We start from the raw sequence: 15,063 nt of genomic DNA on the forward strand, positions 1-15,063 counted from the left end.
GCATGAACCCATAGGTTAAATTGCTTAACTGAGAAATTAGTTTGTTTGCATTTTGTGAGCGCAAAGGCAACTCTATGCATATCTAGGATTGAAAAGGTGTATTCATTCCATCTCTTGAAATTATCCCTATCGAACACTTCAAATTTGAATATGCTAGGGAAGGGCTTGGCATAGGAAATATCAGGTAACATTGGCATTGCCACAATATTGGCAACAACATTGATAGCAAAGTTGGCAGTAGCACTAGCAATGAGGTTGATAGCAACATTAGATGTAGCAAGAGCAACAACAACATCAACAATGACAATGGGATCCATAAGTATCCTCAATATTGTGGAAAATACAACCGAAGAACATAAAAATTAGAATAATAGTGCATGAGGTGTGTAGATCATTATCCTTAAAATTATTTCGCCTAATAGTGTATCCCTTAAGATTCCACAAGCTCTTTAGTTTCAACAACAAGTAGGAAAAAAGAAAAAGAGGAAAAACTCAACTAAGGCTAAAGCTTGTAATATTTATGGGCATCAAATTGATAGCTAGTTGAGAAAATTAGGGGAAGAACGAGTACTGAAAATACTGTTGTATGTGAAGAGAAATTTAAGGAGTAACGGGCAGTTGACCTAATCATGGGTTGGCCACTCGCCCAAGTCCGAAGGTTCACTCGAAAAGTGGTAGGGTATTTATTAGCAAAAATATAGGCCCAAAAATGAGCTTGGACAAAAAAATAAGCACCGTTTTCTAAACAAATTAAGCATTGGGTAGGATTTTTTGGCCCCGACCTCAATCAGCTATTTTACTTTCAGGTAGCTATTATATTGCTACTATTTTATTGTTATTGTTTGGATATTGTGTAACTCTTGTTTTATTGTTAATTTTGCTACTATTTTAGAGACATTTGCTTACTAAGTTGAAACTATCTTAGTGTTATTTAAGTATTTCAACTTTTTTTGAATGTATTTTCAATTTGTTGAGAAACATTTATTTTAACACTTTTAGTGAATTTGATATATTATATTTTTAAAATTATTTTTATATAAAAATAATCTAAATAAAATCAATACGGGCAGACTAAATCATGCACAGATTTAACATTTTTAATCTAAATCAGGATTAGATACAAATTTACATAGACTCGCTCCGGCCCATAATTAATTCTATGGGCAATCAATGTTGTTAAGCAACGTATAATCAAAGTTGACATGGAGAGAAAATTGAGGTAGGTAAATTGTTTTTAAATCTAAATGGGGTTTTTGAGGATTAATCTCTTGAATTATAAAAAAGATTAAGCTTCATAAAAGAAAAAAGTCCATTTATTAAGTTTTACATCCAATTCCGATGTGCCATTGTACCGGGCGACCTGTGATGGCTAAGATTATTTATGGTAGTAGCTTTAACTAAGAATTAACTTCCACAAAGTACAAAATACTTATACATTTAATTTTACGTCCGTACACAATATTAACGGAAATGAGATTTTATAATTGTATTACACTTCATTAACCGACAAAGGTTGCGATCATGTTTCGGTTTTCTACTCATCTTCTTTGTTTTGTTATATGATTGATTTTACTTTGATTCCTTTTGTATCAAACTAGATTTATTTGTTGAAAAATGAAATCACACGTGTGCAAACGATTGGACGTCGGAATCCGCACGTTTAACACAATTGTGAAAAGTAGGATTGTCTTGTGTAGATGATTTCAAACTTTTCAACGAAATTGGCTGTAATCTTTTTGGGAATTTTGAACCCACTTTATAATACAAACATTTGTCTCATGAGTCCACACGTACATACAGGATTTACATATAATATAAATCAAACACGATTATTACGATTCGAATGTAAGCCAATCTCTTTAACCATCATACCCTCGTATGCGATTCTCTTAATATAAATCAACTCATTTCAGCACAATAAAATATAGATATATGGTGTGAGTTATAATAATTGAATGTAAATGGTGGGCGAAAAGTCAACATTCATGATATGCATGAAAAATGGAGAAAGACGTGAGCAACACCTACCAAAAACCTAATTTTGTGTTTCTTGGAAGAAATTGAAACACCCATAATCGAAAGGATATATATATTGATTCAAGCTTTGTTAATTACAAAAACATTCAATTCAATCCCCTTGATTCTGTAACGATAATAAAGGAAACAATTAATTCACTCTTCCAATAACAAATCTCATACTTGATGAATGGGTAAGAAAATCCTTATCATTCTTCCCTTTGAAACGAAGCAACTTTGACCAAAACCCTTTCTTCTTCTTCCCCCCATTGTTAACAACTTCTTCATCGTTTCTTGCAATAAAAGCAACCGATCTACTCTTCTTGAAACCATTCGTATCAACGTTTACCGTGAAAGAAGAAGAACCCCATCGGTTTTCAACCGGAGAAAAAGATGACGACGGAGCGATTCTTAAGCTAGAATCTTTATATGAAGAAGATGAAGAACAAAGACGAGATAATCTTTCCCTTAAACATGATGGACAAACCCCCTGATTTTCTTGGTGATCTGGGTGCTTGTTGCACTTATAGCTTGATTTAGAGAACCCCATAATAATCTCTCTCTTTTTTTTGGAGTTTTTCGACTGTTGATGTCTTTTGGTTTGGTTTGGGTGGAGATATATATATATATAGGCAACTTGGGGGTGGGAAACAAATTTCCAGTCGGTTTCCAAGAAAGTTCATTCTATGAAGAAAACAGGGTTGGATTACAGGTGGGTGAGTTGGGATAACTAATGTTTGTTTTATCACCGTTGGATCAGTGAGGAGATCGTGTACATTGAAATGTTTGGAGTAGGCCGTGACGTTAGCTTTTACAATCCCCACACGTGCATTGAGAAATAAAAAATAGAAAATACTAGAAAACAGCCATATGAAAAATACAGGTGTTGATGGTTACCGCTGGTCTCAACCAAACTAAAATTTTAGATGTGGTTGTTACGTTTTGGCTTGATTCGGACTTAAAATTTTATCTAAACTCGGTCCAAATAAAAATATTAAAATTTGAGTTCGACTTATTTTATTAAATTTTTATTTTGACATACATTATTCACAAATCAGATATCCCCATGTAGGAGTTTAATTTAAAATTAAATTTGTAGGTTAAAATGTGTTTCAAGTAGAAGTATTTTTCATATATTTGAAATTTAGTCTTCTTATATTTACAAGAATTTAATCATTTTACTTTTCAATTTTAAAATTCATTTTCGATTGACAAAATTATTTTGCTAAATTCATAGGCGTGACACTTTGGAATAACAAAAATACTCCCTTGTAGTGTCATATAATAAAAAAACTTACGCCGTAATGATCCTAAATTTAGTAACAAAAAATTTAATGATGTTGATAATTGAACTTATACTTTTAAATTCTACAAATATAAAGATTAAATTCCTCAAAATAAAAAAATATTAAACATGTCTTAAATGTATATTAAAAAACAGTTGAGAAAGTGAGAACATGTGACTAGTAGAATATTTTTCTTTTAACTTTTCAACACCATAATTATTTTTATTATTGTATATTTGATGGAAATTCTTTTCTTCCCCACAAGAAGAAAAAATTAAGGTTTTGTTTATGTGTATCCGTAGAAGAGCGTAAGACGTAACGTAATATGTAAACATAACTAAAAAGGTTAACTTTTCTCATAATCCATGTAGTCTTTGTGTATTTAAACTTTAGCCACTCTACTATTTTTCTTTGGTATAATCATAGGTGAAAAGTTTAAATTAATTATCAAGTCATTTCCATACTTATCAAGAAAACACATTCATTTCCGAATGTGACACAGTTCTCTAACTTTATCATTTGATTCTATGTGCAATTCATTTCTGATTTCAATGAGCTAGCAGAGGCACTAATTGGACATATATAATTAGAGCTCAAATGTTTTATAATTAAGTTCTAACTTTTCGCCTATTAATTATAAACTCATTTAGTTACAAAGTCATTCCACTATAGTATCGTGATTGATCTCTCCCTAATTACATACCATTATGAAAGCTATTTGACCAGTACTCATCCAATGATCTTGTCATAAGTGTGTTACCCTCATAGGATATTCTTAATTTTCTTGGGATAAATTCATTCTCTTAATATGATCATATTTTATCTCATGGCAATCATTGCATCGAAGTCAATTACTATCAAATAATAATTAAGTCGTTTATCATAAAGACAAGCGACCTGTGACCACGTTTATTTTTCATCTATCACATAATGCCAGTGAGAGGATATCATTTACTTATTTTATGGGCTATGAATTCCATTGTTGTGAATAATGTTACATACTGTAGAAGTCGTATACCCAACGCTCTAACTTTCAGTTCCTTATTTATTTGAATTCAGACTTTTACTTATATAAAAATATACGAGTCACACATACATAGTCCATCATCCACTCAAAATTAAGATATGTCACACTATGAACGTTACAAGTGGGTAAATCCATGAATGAATTTAGAATCTATTCTACTTGGGTCATGTTCGATGTACTGTCAGGCACAATTATGTCTCTATCTTATGAGAGTCATCCACTTCAATGCTCAAGACAAAACATCTCCCCAATTGGACTTGATGGACGACATATTAGCCTTTCAATCGGCTTGCTCATTTTCGATTAAACTAAGGACATGTTTAGGTTCATCTATTAATACAAGTTATTTTTCCGTATTATGATCCAGCCACATAATACTGTTTAGTATTAGTTAAACGTTAGATAACCATTGAGCCAATATTTATTTTCATTTTGCTTTGCGTGCAAAAACCACTGAAGACAATATACAAGGGTATTGATATAATTTATGAATATTTTATTAAACCAAATTATTTGAAAAATACAAATGTATATAGACTAAAAAACCACATTTAGGACACGGATCCTACAACTTTAACATTGCTTTTGGAAAGCATGATTTAAGATTTGAAGTGTTTAACAATCTTGTAAAAAAAGTGTTGTAAAGTGTTAAAATATCCATTATAGATATGGTTTTCTAAAATAAAATAAAAGTTAATTTAAATGATACTCAAATTCGTTTATACTATGATGCATGAAATATCAATTTTAAATATTTTAAAGAAATTAATATAAATTATTTATAAAATTTAATTAGAATATATAAAACATATATTAGATGTTTTTTTTCGAATAATTCTGGCTGGATTTATATCATATGTAAAAAAGAAAATTGGGCTAATAGCCACTACAATAAGGACTAGAGAAAGAAAACAAATCGGGCTTAAACTAGCTCATCTTGACCAAAATAAACAAAATTTGAAAATAAAGCTAATCCTATACCAGTCAAATCTAGATAGCTGGACACCATTAATTATCGTCTTTTCAAATCCACCGTCCAGTCATAATGATAGCAGGTTACCAATTTAATGCTTTGTCTCTGCTATCATTTAATGAAAACCTTTCCCTTTCTTCAATCCGGAGGATTTGGCCAGAGATTTCCTACCGTTCTCCGAACCACTTCTGGGACTTCCTTCTCCAGGTAAAAACTTTCTCTTCTTCTAAGAGCCTCCTTTGCTATAGTATGGGCATAAATATTCTGTGCTTTAGGGACGAAAGTAAACTCAATTTCTTGTAACCTGTTTTTTATACTTTGGATATCTGTGATAATTGCTCCAATGACTGATTTATCAGTGAAGAAGCTTTGGCATTTCTTGATAACAGTTTTGGAATCTCCTAAAACTGTTAATTTATTGACTCCCAGTCTAATCCCTAATTTTATTGCCTGTAACCTTGCATATGCCTCTGCTGTGAATGGATCTACAATGATGGAGTGAATGACTGCCTGTGATGCAAGAATCTCTCTATTCTCGTTCCGTACTATTATACCTGAAGCCGATCTAAACTCCAGACGATCGTAAGCTGCATCAAAATGAATGAAGGTCCATCTCCTTTTGTGTATCTGTTGGAGATTGTCAAATGAATGGAGAGTAATATTTCTTACTTTTGTTACTGCAAGTTCTGTAATATAGACTCTGATTTTCTTCGCTATTTCTGATCCTAACATGAGTCTTTTTTCATATACGAGATGATTTCTGCTAAACCAGATGAACCAAAGGCTACAACAGAAAAGTTGAAGCTGCTCTTCATTACCTCAATCAAAAACCCAGGTAAGCCATCCCTACATGTTATTTATACTCTGATTCAGCACCCACGATAAATTTAACTGATTCCAAACTTCCATTGATCTAGGCTACTGAATAAAAATATGCTAGCTATTTTCTTCGGCACAACCGCACCTGGGACAAAGAGTGTTCATGTAACACCCCCTATGTAACAACCCGCTTTTGACCCTAATCGGAATAGTGGTTTCGGGACCACAAATTCGAGTCAAAAAAATATTTTAATATTATTTTTTTAGTCTACAGTATGTTAATTTATATGTGTGAAAATTTCGTGTGAAAATTTTATCGTTGGTGTGCTCGATTTAATTAAAAGGATTTAATCGTGTAAAATGCAAAATTAGCATGCTATATGCAAAGGTACCTATTTGCTATGATTTTTATTATATGGAGTCCTTATGTTGTAATTTAATCATTAGAATTATGCATGGACAAAAATAGACAACCATTAAATAGTTTTCTAATTAAATCATTAAGGTTAAAATTGTAAAATGTATATTAAAATGTATTAAATAAATAAATAATGGTCATGCATGTGTTCATCTTTCTTGGCCGATTCTAAGAAGAAAAAAATAAATCTTTGGAAGCTTTAAACATTCGGCACCTTTAGGAGCTTAATTCGGGTATGTGTTTTGTTCGGTTTTCGATAATTTTTACGTTTTTGAGATCGTTGCTTTGTGTTCTTCAAAACCCATGTCTTAATTTTGTGGATTGTTGATGATTTTGAAATGTGCCATTGATGAATGCTTGGACTTTGTGATAGTTGATGATGAAAAATGAAAGATATGTGATAGATTAATATGTTTTGTATTGGAATTTTTGGTGAAATTGAGTAAATAGGGCTAAATTGTGAAATTAAATTTTTGGGGGACTAAAATGTGAAATAAATGCAATGTGTGGACCTGTATGAGAACCATGAATATTCGGCCCTTGTGTGGTATGGGCAAATTTTGTATAAATTGTGTTTTATGCAATAGGGAGTAAATTGCAAAAATGTGTAAATATTAGGGGCAAAATAGTAATTTGCCAAATTATGTGTTTTTGGATTAAATTGAACGCGTTAATAAATAAATTATCTTATTTTGAATATATTTAGATCGAGAACCAAAGAAATCGGAGTTAGATCGGGGAAAAGCCAAATTAGTCGAATAATCGTCCGATTTTGATTTTCCATCGTCCGAGGTAAGTCTATTAGCTATTTAATTTTATTAAATCAGCATATGAGTATGTATATCAATGGTATGTGTGTTGAGTTGATTTTAAAAGTATAAAATTGGAATTGAAAGTATATATATATATATATATATATATATATATATATATATATGCTAGATTCGAATGACTATGAATATGCAAATATGCATATGAATGTCCTTGAAATAAATTTAGGTATGAACATATATGTACAAATTATATTCTAATATACATGTATATACATGTAAAATTTGTTGTATTGAAATTAGGTATGAAATTACAAAGGTATGAGATATATTCAACATATGTATGTGTGTGTGAATAAGGTGTGAATTTAGTATAAAATAGTTGTATAAGTTGGAGTGAATAAGTATGTATACTTATGAATAAATATTTATATTGAGTATAAGTATGAAATTATATATATATATGTTAAATTGAATATGTATGAGTATATAGGTATATGTTCTTGTTTTGAATATAAGTATAGAGTAATATATGCTTGTTAGATTGAATATGCATATTTGTACATGTATAAGGTCCTGTATTGAGATGGTATATGAAGTTGTATGGGTATATATGGAATTCAAATGTTAAAGGTACCTAGTATATTATAAGTTAAATTTTATGATATTAGAAGTGGAATCTAAAGTATGAGGTTATATATACATAAATGTGTTTTGGTTGAATTATTGAGTTATTTAAGTTAGATTTGATGATTGGAATTTATATTTATCCATGTGTTTTTAAAGATATAAGTTATGAATATTGAGCTGAATTTTGTGTGGATTTTATATACAAATAAGATATACAACTTCTGTGAATTGAGATTCTTTTGTTAAAGCTCAGTATCAATCGGATTTATTGCCAGTGAAATTATTCAGACTATATGTCTAGCAGGCTAAGTGCCGGTGAATTGAATCAGGCTATAAGCCTAGAAGGCTAAGTGCCGGTGAACTGAATCAGGCTATAAGCCTAGCAGGCTAAGTGCCGGTGAACTGAATTAGGCTATAAGCCTAGTAGGCTAAGTGCCGGTGAACTGAATTAGACTTTAAACCTAGTAGATGAATTGCTAGTGAATCTGTTTAAATTAAGTGATTATATGCATTGGGTATAAAAATATATATATGCTTTTGATTATATGTAATGGACAAATATATGAACATTTGTTTCAATGTGTTTGATGAGTGTATAAATGTTTGAATCTTTGTGATTATTGAGTATGTGCATATATTGGTTTTCATGAAATTGTTGGATATATATATATATGAACGCATTCGGCATATGTGGATTATAATTGTATAAGTGTATTCGGCACTTGTAATTGATAAGTATAAAAATATGTTATTGGTATATGTATTTGGAAATTTATATATAAATGGATCCGATGAAGTGCGAACGAAAAATACACTAGAAATCAGTATATGCAGTTAATGATTATGTTGGTAACTTGATTATATGTATATAATGTCTATACATATGTCTGTTTATGTGTATTAGTTAAATATACATTGTTTTATATGTATTTTAGATATGCTATAGACTTACTAAGCTATGAAAGCTTACTTTGATTGTTTTTGTCCATTTGATTTATAGATTTTAGAGACGCGTTACGAGCTCGGGGATCATCAGCATAGTCTATCACACTATCGACTTCTTTTGGTATTTTGTTAAAATTTTGAACTCGACCTTATGGCATGTATAGGTTTGAATATGATTTTGGTTAGATTTGGATTGTAAAATATAAAGAGCCATGAGAAAATGGTTTAATTTACATGTTTGTAATCAGTTTGGTTTTAAAAAAAAGAAATGGTTGTGTTTGTTTGGTTATGTATCGTAACCCTAATTCGGCGACGGATACGGGTTAGGGGTGTTACATTTTATTGGTATCAGAGCTACGGTTTAGTCGATTCTAGGACTAACGTAGCGTGTATGAGTCTAACTATACATGTCGTATTTTATACTGAGATAGTGTGAAGACTTCTGATATCTAAAAATGTGTTTTCGTATAGTAATGGATCCCGATCGAGCCGTAGCCGATGATGTTGAGAGTATAGCGCCTGCTCCCGCACAAGGGACAGAGCCAGTAAATTCTCGACCGACCTCGAGTAACCAGGAGGGAGAGGCTAAACAAGCCTTCTACCAAATGATGAATGACTGGTTTACTCAATATGTCCGAACTAATCCGGTTGCACAACAACCTCCACCCCCGACTAATCCATCTTCGGTTCCTGTTATACCTCAAGTAAGTGATCCGATGAGATTACTTAAACCTCCTGTTGATAAAATTTGAAAACACGGGGCCGAAAAGTTCAGAGCTACTGATGGTGATGATGCTGAGCGAGCTGAATTCTGGCTTGATAATACTATTCGAGTATTTGATGAGTTATCTTGCACCCCTGACGAGTGCTTGAAATGTGCCATATCCTTGCTACGGGACACTGCATATCACTGGTAGAATACACTAGTATCGGTGGTTTCAAAAGAGCGAGTGACCTGGGAATTCTTTCAGACTGAGTTCCGTAAGAAATATATTAGCCAGAGATTCATTGATCAGAAACGTAAGGAATTTCTTGAATTGAAACAGGGTCGGATGACAGTGACAGAATATGAGCGGAAATTTGTGAGACTCAGTAGATATGCTCGAGAGTGTGTTTCAACTGAAGCTATTATGTGTAAAAGATTTGAAGATGGGCTGGATGAAGATATTAAACTGTTAGTGGGCATACTTGAGATAAAGGAGTTCGTAGTACTTGTTGAATGAGCTTGTAAAGCCGAGGAGCTCAGGAAAGAGAAGAGAAAAGCTGACTATGAAGCTCGAGATTCCTGTAAAAGATCATTTAGTAAATCGTTCCAGTCGGCCTCAAGGAAATCCAGAGAGGATCATAGCCGATCTAAAGCTACTGCAGGGTTTCCTAAGCATGATCGAGATCGACCCCTGTGAGTTCACGAGCTACTTCAGTTGCTAGCGTTGGTAGTGTTCGACAAGATAGATCAGAATGCAAGCATTGTGGGAAATGGCATCCTGGAGATTGCAGATTACATGATCGGTCTTGCTTTAAGTGTGGTTCAAAGGATCATTTCATTCGAGAGTGTCCGATGGTAGCTGATCAAAACACTATGCAGAATACCAGACCGAGTAATATGTCAGTACGGGGTAGATCGCGAAGGCATTTGAGTAATGTAAGTGGTAGTCAGAGAGGGACAAAGGACACAGCAGTTCGATCTGAGGCTCGTGCACCTGCCAGAGCATATGCCATCCGAGCTCGAAAGGAGGCTTCTTCTCCAGATGTTATTACTGGTACTTTCACTCTTTATGATACTAATGTTATTGCGTTGATTGATCCTAGTTCGACTCATTCTTATGTGTGTGAGACCTTAGTCTTCAGTAAGACTCTACCTGTTGAGTCTACTGAGTTTGTAATTAAAGTATCAAACCCCCTGGGTCGGTGTGTATTGGTTGACAAAGTGTGTAAGAATTGTCCGTTGATGATTCGAGATTTGTGTTTTACGGCTGATTTGATGTTGTTGCCATTTGACGAGTTCGATATAATTTTGGGTATGGACTGGTTGACTTTACACGATGCTGTGGTTAACTGCAAAAGGAAGACTATTGATTTAAGATACCTGAATGACGAGATTATTCGGATTGAATCTAATGATCTGAATGGGTTATCGGCAGTGATATCCTCTATGTTGGCTCAGAAGTATGTGAGAAAAGGTTGTGAAGCTTATCTTGCATATATTCTTGATAGTAAAGTGATAGAAAAGAAGATTGAATCAGTACCTGTTGTATGTGAGTATCCAAATGTGTTCCCTGAAGAATTACCGGGTTTACCACCTATTCGAGAAGTAGAGTTTGGTATTGAGTTAGTACCGGGGACGACTCCAATTTCGATAGCTCCGTACCGCATGGCACCGACCGAATTAAAAGAATTGAAAGCACAGTTGCAAGAGTTGACTGATAAATGTTTTGCACGACCGAGTTTCTGTAACAGCCCAATTTTCAGTAGTGTCAGAACAATGATTTGAGATCACTAAATTCGATGAAAAAGTTAGAAATATTTTTGAATCAGTGAATTTTGTGATTTAAAAGAAATTATTAGGTAAATTGGGTAAAAACGAGGTATCGAGACCTCGATATCATAAAGCGAAATGTAAATATTTTTATAAATATTTACAGAGTGTCAATAGGATAATATTAAAGTTTCGTTAAGAAATTTTAACGTTTCGATAGTTAATTATGAAAAGGATTAAATTGCAATTGGGATAAAAGTTTAATTATAGATTAAAGAAAAGTTAAAAGGACCAAATAGGCAATTATGCCTTTTTCCAAAGTTGAGGCGGCATAAGTATAAAAATCTGAGATTTTATGTGTTAAAAATATTATTATATTATAGTAATGATTATGTTTTTATATTATATTATATTATTATATTATTATATATATATGACAAAGAAAGAAAGAAAAGAAACAGAGAGCAAAACAAAACAGAGAAGGGAGAAAGAAAGAAACAGAGAGCAAAACGAAACAGAGAAGGGAGAAAGAAAGAAAGAAAGAAAAAGAAAAAGAGAAATTTGGGGTTTTAAGGTTCAGAGTTAATTTGGTAAGTCAATTTAATCCCTTTTCTCTTAGTTTTGAAGTTTTTGGAATCCTAGAGATAAATACTACTTGATTTATGTTGATATTTTGAAAGTTAGTAGATTATTAGATGATGTTCATGTTGAATAAATTGAAGTGTTAGGGGTTAAATTGATTGAATTTTAAGTTAGAAGTTAGTAAAGGATTTAATTGTAAAATAAAGTGTAAGTTTTGAATAGTAGGGACTAAATTGAAAGAATCCCGAAATTAGGGATTTATGGGGAAATTGAAGAGTTAAAATGAGTTTATAGTAAGAATTAAGAGAGAATATAGAGTTAGATTGGGAAAAATAAAATTAGTATTGATAAGGGATTAAATTAGAATTTGGGTAAAGTTTAGGTATACGGGAAATATTTTAATGAAATTGTGTATTAATGATTTTTAATTGTTTAATTACGTAGCTAATGTCGTGCACGAGTCATTGTCCGAGAAAGGAAAGGAGAAAGTGGACAAGGAGTGACTCGAGAGAAATTCCGGTTAGTATTACCATAATTCGAATTTAATTATTAATCGTTAAAATTTAAATTAATATACATGATAAGAAAATTGAGGTGAGTATCATGATTGAATCGAATGAAATATATATATATATATATACGTATTGATATTGAATTTATTGATAGTAATTGTTGAATTTTGAATAATATGTTTAGTAAATAAAAATAAGGAGAATATCGATATTTAATTGAATGAATTAAAATATGAATTGAATAAAAGTGAATTAAATTATGAATAAGTGTGAATACGTGAATTGAGTATTGACTGAAAAGTGGTTTGATTCAATCAAGTATGATTTGTGAAATATGTATTGGTACTTGAATCGTACATTGATTTGAATGTGGGAAGTGAATTTGAAATAGAAAATGTATTGAATCAAATGGTGATTAAATTGGAATGATTTGAATTGAAAGTATGAGAAAGTGATTGAATTGAAATGTGATTCGAAACCCTATTAACTAGTCGGCTGAGTCGGATATAGTTGGCATGCCATAGAATTGGAAGTGTTCAGGATACTTGACCTTGAGTCGATGAGACACTGGGTGTCATCTTGTTACTTGAATAGATTCGATGAGGTATTGGTACCAACTTACTTGACTTTGCCGATGAGACACCGGTGTCAACTATTGCTTCGAACTATCCGATGAGGCACCGGGTGCCATTCGTGTGTTTGGTTGGATCTGTATCCGCCAAGGTCCGAGTCTTGTTAATAGGGTAAATAATTGAAATGAGAAAATTTGAATAAGTGTGACTGATTGGGATATGGAAAGAAATGAGAAAGTGAAATTGTGAATTGATATGTGAATTGGAAATCGAGATATGAGATTTAAATATATGAACCCAAAGTTCATAATATGATAAAGAGTAAATTTTGTTATATGATATTAGTGAGTAAAATTGCAATAAAATTGATATTGAATATAAATTAAATGAAATGAATTGTATATGAATTGAAATGAACTATTGGAATGAGATGTAAAGAAAAAAAATCCCACGGAATTGAGATAGTGAAATAAGGTATGAATACAATTAAATATAAGATTTGAATTATTGCTTATTGTTATTAATTATCAAGTTGATTTAATGTATGAGATAATTAATGAATAATTGTAGACATAAATAAAATATATATAATTTATCGATTAATGTTATTAATTTGAATTATGGTAATACCACTGAGTATACCCATACTCAGCGTACGGTTGTTTTCGTGCGCAGGTTAGTAAAAAAAACCAGTGTTCGATCCAGCATCCAAAGTAATCCCGACCTCAGAGACATTTTAGTGATGTACCTTTCTGTTGATAATGTGGCATGTACCTAGGTAATGTATATACCTAAGTGATGTATAGGGATTAGTCATTTTGAATGTTGTATCTATGAGATTGCTAAAGAAAGATGTGTGAGTATGTGATAATGTTTGGCTTTTAAAATGGTTAAGTATGAAAATCAAGAAAGGGTAAACTTTGCAAAGAAACAGAATTCAGGCAGCAACAGTGACGTAACTTGAAAAATCACCTAGGATAGTATAAAATGAATTAGAGGGTGAATGATATATTAAATTAAAGCTTGTTAAGTCTATTTTCATATAAAAATAACGGTTTAGCAAAAAGAATTTTATATTTTAAGATATGTGAATTTTAGTGAGACAGGGTCAGAACTGTTTTGGAGTCCCCTGTTCTAAGTTTAGAAAATCACTAAAATGGTACAAAAATAATTATGAGTTGTAGTTTATATGTATAGAATACTTATTGAGTCTATTTTCTGTAGAAACAAGTAATAACTTCATATGACAATCCTACAATGAGAAATTTTATTTTTAGTGACAAGAGGTCAGGGCAGTCAATTGGTGAAACAGGGCTTACTTTAACTAATAAACTGTACTAATTGGCTGGACCAAAAATTATGAAATTTTTATGGTAGGAAGATATATGAGTCTAGTTTCAGGGAAAATTTATGGAATTAAATTTCGAGTTCCGTAGCTAAAATTATAAGTAATTTAGTAACTGCTGCGCGATTGGGCATATTTGTTGTAAACTGTTTGATACTTCCGGTAATGCCTCGTAACCCTATTCTGACGATGGTTCGGGGTTAAGGGGTGTTACAGTTTCTCTCCTTGGGGGGCACCAGTTCTATTTGTGAGAAATTAATATGGAACGATGAGAATGTGTATTGATTATCGACAACTCAATAAGGTGACTATAAAGAATAAGTATCCGCTACCACGTATTGATGATTTGTTTGATCAGCTAAAAGGGGCTTCAGTGTTTTCGAAGAGAGATTTGAGATCGGGCTATTATCAGTTGCGAGTTAAAGACTCAGATGTGCCAAAAACAGCTTTCCGAACGAGGTACGGACATTACGAATTTCTGGTTATGCCTTTCGGACTTACTAATGCACCTACTGTTTTCATGGATTTGATGAATCGGATCTTTAGACAGTATCTGGATCGGTTTGTGGTAGTATTTATAGATGACATTGTGATCTACTCTCGTGACGAAACTGAGCATGCCGAACATCTGAGATTTGTGTTACAAACTTTGTGAGATAAACAGTTGTATGCAAAATTCAGTAAATGTGAAT

At 32.2% G+C, this 15,063-nt stretch overlaps 3 protein-coding genes and 1 long non-coding RNA gene across 4 annotated transcripts; 2 read left to right on the forward strand and 2 right to left on the reverse strand.

Annotated features, from left to right (window-relative positions):
• Window positions 1–2,167: 2,167 nt before the first annotated feature.
• LOC105789468 (hypothetical protein) lies at window positions 2,168–2,566 on the reverse strand. Its single transcript, XM_012616841.1, has one exon. The coding sequence runs from the start codon at window positions 2,564–2,566 to the stop codon at window positions 2,168–2,170; it is 399 nt and encodes a 132-aa protein (XP_012472295.1).
• Window positions 2,567–5,440: 2,874 nt separating this feature from the next.
• LOC105789469 (uncharacterized) lies at window positions 5,441–6,034 on the reverse strand. The gene has a single exon (XM_012616842.1). The coding sequence runs from the start codon at window positions 6,032–6,034 to the stop codon at window positions 5,441–5,443; it is 594 nt and encodes a 197-aa protein (XP_012472296.1).
• A 21-nt stretch (window positions 6,035–6,055) lies between these two features.
• On the forward strand, window positions 6,056–11,199 carry LOC128033724 (uncharacterized). Its single transcript, XM_052621715.1, has 5 exons — window positions 6,056–6,137; window positions 10,118–10,283; window positions 10,382–10,644; window positions 10,726–11,054; window positions 11,167–11,199. The coding sequence occupies exons 1-5, from the start codon at window positions 6,056–6,058 to the stop codon at window positions 11,197–11,199; spliced, it is 873 nt and encodes a 290-aa protein (XP_052477675.1).
• A 613-nt stretch (window positions 11,200–11,812) lies between these two features.
• LOC128035425 (uncharacterized) lies at window positions 11,813–13,897 on the forward strand. The gene is made up of 3 exons (XR_008191925.1): window positions 11,813–11,950; window positions 12,387–12,461; window positions 13,702–13,897. It is a non-coding gene; the product is annotated as an uncharacterized LOC128035425 (long non-coding RNA).
• The last annotated feature ends 1,166 nt before the right edge of the window (window positions 13,898–15,063 follow it).

The sequence above is a fragment of the Gossypium raimondii genome, chromosome 2 (assembly GCF_025698545.1).
Source record: "Gossypium raimondii isolate GPD5lz chromosome 2, ASM2569854v1, whole genome shotgun sequence".
NCBI classification, from domain to species: Eukaryota; Viridiplantae; Streptophyta; class Magnoliopsida; order Malvales; family Malvaceae; genus Gossypium; species Gossypium raimondii.

Excerpts from the sequence above, each read along its gene's own strand:
- LOC105789469 (XM_012616842.1), bottom strand. The coding sequence starts at position 6,034 with ATGTTAGGATCAGAAATAGCGAAGAAAATCAGAGTCTATATTACAGAA.
- LOC105789468 (XM_012616841.1), bottom strand. The coding sequence starts at position 2,566 with ATGGGGTTCTCTAAATCAAGCTATAAGTGCAACAAGCACCCAGATCAC.
- LOC128033724 (XM_052621715.1), top strand. The coding sequence starts at position 6,056 with ATGATTTCTGCTAAACCAGATGAACCAAAGGCTACAACAGAAAAGTTG. Across the intron at positions 10,284-10,381 it reads CATGATCGAGATCGACCCCT|ATTACATGATCGGTCTTGCT; the intron begins GTGAGTTCACGA and ends TGGAGATTGCAG. Across the intron at positions 10,645-10,725 it reads TTCTCCAGATGTTATTACTG|TCTTCAGTAAGACTCTACCT; the intron begins GTACTTTCACTC and ends GTGAGACCTTAG.